This window comes from Seriola dumerili, unplaced genomic scaffold (genome assembly GCF_002260705.1).
Source record: "Seriola dumerili isolate Sdu_G_001 unplaced genomic scaffold, Sdu_1.0 BDQW01000783.1, whole genome shotgun sequence".
In the NCBI taxonomy this organism is placed as follows: Eukaryota; Metazoa; Chordata; class Actinopteri; order Carangiformes; family Carangidae; genus Seriola; species Seriola dumerili.
In genome coordinates, this window is record NW_019175038.1 from 429567 (window position 1) to 438127 (window position 8561).

At 34.9% G+C, this 8561-nt stretch overlaps 1 protein-coding gene and 1 long non-coding RNA gene across 2 annotated transcripts in view; both read right to left on the bottom strand.

Moving 5' to 3' along the window:
• LOC111236963 (trichohyalin-like) overlaps positions 1-6979 on the bottom strand; it is a 24031-nt gene extending 17052 nt beyond the window's left edge. The window contains exons 1-6 of the mRNA XM_022765887.1: positions 6974-6979; positions 6784-6894; positions 6395-6512; positions 5825-6231; positions 4788-4882; positions 4382-4497 (exon numbers count right to left, since the gene is read on the bottom strand). Coding sequence (XP_022621608.1) covers positions 4382-4497; positions 4788-4882; positions 5825-6231; positions 6395-6512; positions 6784-6894; positions 6974-6979 — 853 coding nt within the window. The remainder of the gene's footprint in view (positions 1-4381; positions 4498-4787; positions 4883-5824; positions 6232-6394; positions 6513-6783; positions 6895-6973) is intronic.
• A 794-nt stretch (positions 6980-7773) lies between these two features.
• On the bottom strand, positions 7774-8165 carry LOC111236933. The gene is made up of 3 exons (XR_002665740.1): positions 8111-8165; positions 7917-8005; positions 7774-7810 (listed from the first exon to the last, which is right to left on the bottom strand). It is a non-coding gene; the product is annotated as an uncharacterized LOC111236933 (long non-coding RNA).
• Positions 8166-8561: the final 396 nt, after the last annotated feature.

Here is an 8561-nt window from a genome sequence, read left to right on the forward strand (position 1 = left end):
AAAAAAGTCATAAAAATCTCATAGTATAGTGAGGCAAAAAAAGTCATAAAAACCTCATAGTATAGTAAGGTAAAAAAAGTAAAAAAAAAAGTCATAGTATAGTACGGCATAAAAAGTCAAAAAAAGTAATAGTATATTAAGGCCAAAAAAGTCATAAAAATCTCATAGTATAGTGAGGCAAAAAAAGTCATAAAAATGTCATAGTATAGTGAGGCAAAAAAAGTCATAAAAACGTCATTGTATAGTGAGGCAAAAAAAGTCAAAAAAACATAGTATAGTAAGGTAAAAAAAAGTCAAAAAAACGTCATAGTATAGTAAGGCAAAAAAGTCATAAAAACATCATAGTATAGTAAGGTAAAAAAAAGTAAAAAAAAACGTCATAGTATAGTAAGGCAAAAAAAGGCATAAAAACGTCATAGTATAGTAAGGTAAAAAAAGTAAAAAAAAACATCATAGTATAGTGAGGCAAAAAATTCATAAAAACGTCATAGTATAGTGAGGCATAAAAAGTCAAAAACGTCATAGTACAGTGAGGCATAAAAAGTCAAAAAAAGTCATAGTATAGTAAGGCAAAAAAAGTCATTAAAACGTCATAGTATAGTAAGGCAAAAAAAGTCAAAAAAACATCATAGTATAGTAAGGTAAAAAAAAGTCAAAAAAACGTCATAGTATATTTAGGCATAAAAAATCAAAAAAACGTCATAGTATAGTAAGGTAAAAAAAGTCCAAAAAAAAGTCATAGTATAGTAAGGTAAAAAAAGTAAAAAAGAAAGTCATAGTATAGTAAGGCAAAAAAGTCATAAAAACGTCATAGTATAGTAAGGTAAAAAAAGTAAAAAAAAACATCATAGTATAGTGAGGCAAAAAATTCATAAAAACGTCATAGTATAGTGAGGCATAAAAAGTCAAAAACGTCATAGTACAGTGAGGCATAAAAAGTCAAAAAAAGTCATAGTATAGTAAGGCAAAAAAAGTCATTAAAACGTCATAGTATAGTAAGGCAAAAAAAGTCAAAAAAACATCATAGTATAGTAAGGTAAAAAAAAGTCAAAAAAACGTCATAGTATAGTAAGGTAAAAAAAGTAAAAGAAAACGTCATAGTATAGTAAGGCAAAAAAAGGCATAAAAACGTCATAGTATAGTAAGGCAAAAAAGTCATAAAAACATCATAGTATAGTAAGGTAAAAAAAAGTAAAAAAAAACGTCATAGTATAGTAAGGCAAAAAAAGGCATAAAAACGTCATAGTATAGTAAGGTAAAAAAAGTAAAAAAAAACATCATAGTATAGTAAGGCATAAAAAGTCATAAAAACGTCATAGTATATTTAGGCATAAAAAGTCAAAAAAACGTCATAGTATAGTGAGGCATAAAAACGTCATAGTACAGTGAGGCATAAAAAGTCAAAAAAAAGTCATAGTAGAGTAANTAGTATAGTAAGGCAAAAACAGTAATAAACACGTCATAGTATAGTAAGGCAAAAAAAGTCATAAAAACTTCATAGTATAGTGAGGCAAAAAAAGTTAAAAAAAAAGTCATAGTATAGTAAGGCATGAAATGCATAAAAAACGTCATAGTATAGTGAGGCAAAAGAAGTCATAAAAACTTCATAGTATAGTGAGGCATAAAAAGTCTGAAAACGACATACTACAGAAAGTCATAAAAACGTCATAGTATAGTGAGGCAAAAGAAGTCATAAAAACTTCATAGTATAGTGAGGCATAAAAAGTCTGAAAACGACATACTACAGAAAGTCATAAAAACGTCATAGTATAGTGAGGCAAAAGAAGTCATAAAAACTTCATAGTATAGTGAGGCATAAAAAGTCTGAAAACGACATACTACAGAAAGTCATAAAAACGTCATAGTATAGTGAGGCAAAAGAAGTCATAAAAACTTCATAGTATAGTGAGGCATAAAAAGTCTGAAAACGACATACTACAGAAAGTCATAAAAACGTCATAGTATAGTGAGGCAAAAGAAGTCATAAAAACTTCATAGTATAGTGAGGCATAAAAAGTCTGAAAACGACATACTACAGAAAGTCATAAAAACGTCATAGTATAGTGAGGCAAAAGAAGTCATAAAAACTTCATAGTATAGTGAGGCATAAAAAGTCTGAAAACGACATACTACAGAAAGTCATAAAAACGTCATAGTATAGTGAGGCAAAAGAAGTCATAAAAACTTCATAGTATAGTGAGGCATAAAAAGTCTGAAAACGACATACTACAGAAAGTCATAAAAACGTCATAGTATAGTGAGGCAAAAGAAGTCATAAAAACTTCATAGTATAGTGAGGCATAAAAAGTCTGAAAACGACATACTACAGAAAGTCATAAAAACGTCATAGTATAGTGAGGCAAAAGAAGTCATAAAAACTTCATAGTATAGTGAGGCATAAAAAGTCTGAAAACGACATACTACAGAAAGTCATAAAAACGTCATAGTATAGTGAGGCAAAAGAAGTCATAAAAACTTCATAGTATAGTGAGGCATAAAAAGTCTGAAAACGACATACTACAGAAAGTCATAAAAACGTCATAGTATAGTGAGGCAAAAGAAGTCATAAAAACTTCATAGTATAGTGAGGCATAAAAAGTCTGAAAACGACATACTACAGAAAGTCATAAAAACGTCATAGTATAGTGAGGCAAAAGAAGTCATAAAAACTTCATAGTATAGTGAGGCATAAAAAGTCTGAAAACGACATACTACAGAAAGTCATAAAAACGTCATAGTATAGTGAGGCAAAAAAAGTAAAAAAAAACGTCATAGTATAGTGAGGCATAAAAAGTCTGAAAACGACATACTACAGTAAGTCATAAAAACGTCATAGGCATAAAAAGTAAAAAAAATATAGTATAAGAAAGAATGAAAACATCAAAGTATAATAAGGAATAAAAATGTAATAATACAGTTAGGCAAAAAAAAATCATAAAAACGTCATAGTATAGTAAGGCATAAAAAGTCAAAAAAACGTCATAGTATAGTAAGGCATAAAAAGTCAAAAAAACGTCATAGTATAGTAAGGCATAAAAAGTCAAAAAAACGTCATAGTATAGTAAGGCATAAAAAGTCAAAAAAACGTCATAGTATAGTAAGGCATAAAAAGTCAAAAAAACGTCATAGTATAGTAAGGCATAAAAAGTCAAAAAAACGTCATAGTATAGTAAGGCATAAAAAGTCAAAAAAACGTCATAGTATAGTAAGGCATAAAAAGTCAAAAAAACGTCATAGTATAGTAAGGCATAAAAAGTCAAAAAAACGTCATAGTATAGTAAGGCATAAAAAGTCAAAAAAACGTCATAGTATAGTAAGGCATAAAAAGTCAAAAAAACGTCATAGTATAGTGAGGCATAAAAAGTCTGAAAACGACATACTACAGTAAGTCATAAAAACGTCATAGGCATAAAAAGTAAAAAAAATATAGTATAAGAAAGAATGAAAACATCAAAGTATAATAAGGAATAAAAATGTAATAATACAGTTAGGCAAAAAAAATCATGAAAACATCATAGTATAATAAGGTATAAAAAGTAAAAAAAAACGTAAGGCATAAAAAGTCAAAAAAAGACATACTAGAGCAAGACACAAAAACGTCATAGTATAGTAAGGCAAAAAAAGTCATAAAAACGTCATAGTATAGTGAGGCATAAAAAGTCATAGTATAGTAAGGCAAAAAAAGTAAAAAAAAAGTCATAGTATAGTAAGGCATAAAAAGTCATAAAAACATCATAGTGTAGTAAGGCAAAAAAAAGTCATAGTAGAGTAAAGCAAAAAAAGTAAAAAAAAAGTCATAGTATAGTAAGGCCAAAAAAGTCAAAAAAACGTCATAGTATAGTAAGGCAAAAAAAGTCAAAAAAACATCATAGTATAGTAAGGTAAAAAAAAAGTCAAAAAAACGTCATAGTATATTTAGGCATAAAAAATCAAAAAAACGTCATAGTATAGTAAGGTAAAAAAAGTCCAAAAAAAAGTCATAGTATAGTAAGGTAAAAAAAGTAAAAAAAAAAGTCATAGTATAGTAAATATAAACATAAAAAAAATATAGTATAAGAAAGAATGAAAACATCAAAGTATAATAAGGAATAAAAATGTAATAATACAGTCAGGCAAAAAAAATCATGAAAACATCATAGTATAATAAGGTATAAAAAGTAAAAAAAAACGTAAGGCATAAAAAGTCAAAAAAAGACATACTAGAGCAAGACACAAAAACGTCATAGTATAGTAAGGCAAAAAAAGATCATAAAATGTGATAGCAAATTAAAGCATAAAAAGTAAGGCATAGAACGAACATGAAAATTCAACACAGGATGGTCACAGGTGGGGTTCAAACTCATAATCCTCTGACAGTATAGTATCATTGATGATGTCATACCATTGAGTTGCTCCCGAGTTGCTGTTGTATCTCTGACAACTTCCTTTTGGAGAAGCTGTGCTTGGCTGTGCTCCTCCCTCTTTTTAGCAAGCTCCACCTCAACCGCTGACAGACACCTGACACACACACACACACACACACAGAAAAACAGAAACACATTAATATCTATATTTTCCATCACCCTTTGATAGCATATTATATTTACTGGACAATAACTGTTAATACACAACACATGATAACACCACCCACAGTTTTTCACAGTGTCACAAGTTTTTATGAACCTGTTTTTTGAAACTGAACATTCTTATTCATCTCTTATTTGTTACATCCAAATACATTTATTAACACATTTATACAGACAGTATGTTTAACACTGACACTGCATGTACTGTATGTGAGTATGTACCGGTCGGCATGCTTCCGTCTGGCCTCAAGGTGTTTACACTGCTCCTGTAGGCTGCTCCTCTCCTCCCCTCTCCTCCTCAGCTCCTCCTGCAGCTCCTGCAAACATCATCTCCCCTCAGTCTTTTGTCTATTTTAGTTTTTATTTGGAAAAGTAGTAAACAGTAGTACTGCGTATACTAAATACTACTATACATACCCATGTATTCTGCACATACATATACACTTATAATCACATAATGTATATGTTTACATTTATAGCTACTAGCATGTATGCAAAAACTATTTAAAGTAGGGAGTATTAAATTGGTTGATAGCGGGTGAACACACTGTGATTTTCTGACTCCATAGTATTTTTCCTTTTTTGCAGATTCTTGCTTTGCATTCATTAAAAAATAAAACTTTATTTTATGGATATAATAGTTAGAAAGCGAAGAGTAGTTTAAATGTTGTTGATTTAAAGAGAAATCCTAAAACTGTATGAACGGAAAAACTGTCAGAGATCCATTTAAATCCAATGAAACATGTATTTTAATCCATATGTGTTGCATTGCATGGTTTTGGTTTTGCTGCATCGAATTTATAACCACAAATAAACAGAAATTTGACATTTTTGCACCTTTAGTTGACCTGCTGACAACGGAGTTACTTACAGGTCTGTTATTTCCTAAGTTTCTAATCGCATGGAAAATAATGACAACGTAGTGAGACTGTCTTTGCTGTTAGCTGTGTTGAGTTCATTTCAGATTTTCTAAAGGAATTTCCTCGAAAGAGCTGTTTCATTTAAAGACAAGTGGAACAGCCTCCCTGAAGCCCTGTGGGCAGCAAACTCAAGACCTACCCTTTAAGTCTAGTTTGTTTTTCTTATTGCCTTGATTCTGTAAAGCACTTGTGTTACATTGTCTGTATGACACAATAGTTAGATTTTAGTTGATTTATAGGAAAATGTGAAACTGTGGGAAACTTTAGATAAATGGAAGAAAACACTTTGTTTTCTAATGAAGCTGCAGGAGGAATAAATAATATGAATTCAGATTTTACCTGCAGTTCTGTTCGCTGTTGTTTTGTGTTTCTGAGACATAACTCCACCTCTTTCCTGTGGGACTCAACTTCCTGTAGCAGCACAGTCAGCTCCTCCCTCTTCCTGTCCACTTTGTCCTGCATTTTGTCCAGTTCATCCATCTTCCTGTCCAGCTCCTGCTGCTGCCTCTCCGCCTCGTCCTTCCTCTTGCCCACTTCCTCCAGTATCCCATTCAACTCGTCCCTCATCCTGTCCACCTCGTCCTGCTTCCTGTCCAGTTCATCCATCGTCCTGTCCAACTCTTCCTTCGTCCTGTCCAGTTCATCCTTCTTCTTGTGGAGCCGCTGGAGAACCTGCGTGCGTTTGGTTTTCACTTCCTCCAGCGCCTGCTGCTCTAAGAGCAGCTCCTGAAGAACCTGTTTCAGCTCTGGACTCAGACACACAGACGATTCATCACTGCAAAAACCTGCTCAGAAAACTGTCCTCAAACATTTTGGAGCAACAACAGAGAGTGTTTTAAATAAATGTTTACCAATACATACAACCCAACCTCCCTCCCTGTGTGTGTGTGTGTGTGTGTGTGCTGTTACCTGCTCTGTGTGTGCTGACTTCAGACTGCAGTGTGAGGAGTTTCCGCTCCTCCTCTCTCAGAGCTGAAACAGTAGACCTCTTCTGAATCAACAGCTCCTCCTGCTGCTCCAACAGCTCCTACACACAGTTTCCACTGTTTTTCATTAAACATGTGACGATGGAGCTGAAACAGTTTCATGTTTGCTGTCTGTCTGTCTGTCTGTCTGTCTTTGTGTCTGTCTGTCTGTCTGTGTGTGTCTGTCTGTCTGTGTCTGTCTGTCTGTCTCTTTGTCTGTTTATCTGTCTATGTGTCTGTCACACATAAGATAATCACTCAGAACATCAGGGGCTCCTAACAGATTCCACAGCAGACAGAGGTTCCCGTCTCCTCCTCTCTCCTCCTCCTCACCTTGACTGTGCTCTGCAGTCGTTGCTCCTCCTCTCTGACCTCCCTCACTCTGTTCAGAGCCGCCTGATGCTCCTCCCTCCTCTGAACCAACCTCTGCTCCTGCTGCTCCACCTTCACAGAGAAACAGTGTCTTTAAAGTAATTTCCTTCGTTAGAGTGACTGTTATTATATTTTAATTAAAGGATCAGACAAACATAGTTTTAGATGTGAGGTTACCTGACTGTTGACCGAGTCCAGACACTTCTGGGCCTCCTGACAGTCTGACAGCACATTCGATAGGCTGCACACACACACACGTTAAATTTTAACGTTTAGTTTGGTTGGTTAGAATGAACAGATTATTGATTTGAGCGGATGACTGATTGATTGATGATGGGTTGAATGGACAAATTACTGAATGAATGGATGAACAGATAATTTGTCTGTGTGGATGAGTGGATGAACCTCCATCCTCTTCACAATAAAAGCCCCCCACCTTACAGCTGCCTCACATTAAAATCGTCCCAACCTCTTCACTGTAAAAGTCCTTGAAAAAGGCTGTTCTGATTCATAAGAGCTTTTACTGTGACATAGTTTAGTTTAGATTAGTTTGGTTTAGTTTAGATTATCTTAGTTTATCAAATCTTAGTTTAGTTTATTTTAGCTTAGCTTAGCTTGTCTTATCCTAGTTTAGTTTAGTTAAGTTTAGTTAAGTTACTCACTGTCAAACATAACCTGGTTTAAATCTATTTTTTATATATTTTTGTGACTTTTTAGTTAAAATTTTTAAAAAAAACCTGACAATGAAGAAATGAAGTGTCTTGCTCTCTGCTCTGTAACATGAGGGACATTTATAATGACATTTATAATGACAGCTCTACCATCGCCTCAGTGTCTTCAACTCTACCTGTCTGTAGCTGAGTGTATTTTTGTGCCGAGCTGTTGGAGCTCCTGATCTCTGCTCCTCAGCGCCTCCTTCACCTCCCTCAGAGTGAGCTCCTCCTTCTCCCTCCTCCTCCTAAGATCCCCAACCTCCTCCTGCAGCTCTCTGAGACATCAGTTCATACATGTGACACATACATGACAAAGGATCACTAAATCAAACCTGATACTGGATCTGAGTCTGGAGGTCAGAGGTCAGTCTGAGAGTTTACCTGACGTGCTGCGTGGCCTCCAGCAGACAGGAGGCGCTGTCCTGAGCTCTGCGCTGGAACTCATCTGCCTCCCACTGAGCTGAGCTGGCCTGGAAAAGACACACACAGAGGCTGGACCTTAGAGGTGTGTGTGTGTGTGTGTGTGTGTGTGTGTGTGTGTGTGTGTGTGTGTGTGTGTGTGTGTGTGTGCGTACCTTGTCTCTGGTGGTGTGTATGCAGCTCTGAGCCTCCAGCAACAGTCGGTCAGCCTGGCGCAGTTCAGCTCGTCTCTTCAGCAGAGTTTCCTCCACACACTCCACCTCATCACACACCTGCACCACACTCCTGCACGCACGCACGCACGCACGCACACACACACACACACACAAAATGAAGAAAATGTGTTCCCACTGCTGTTTTTATGTCTGGTAGTTTTTGGTTTTAGATGTGTCACAGATGTTTTTGGGTCTAAGAGTCAGAATTACAGGATTGAGTGTCATTAAGTGACTGAACATGTAGTTTAGTAATTAAAACTAGAATCACCACCTCACAGTTGTTTTGCCTCTGCATTTGGATATAAAATGTCATCACTTCATTTTGTCCTTATAGACATTTGAGAAGATGCTAACTGTGCTAACCTTTGTCTCGGTGTGTGTCTCAGTGTGT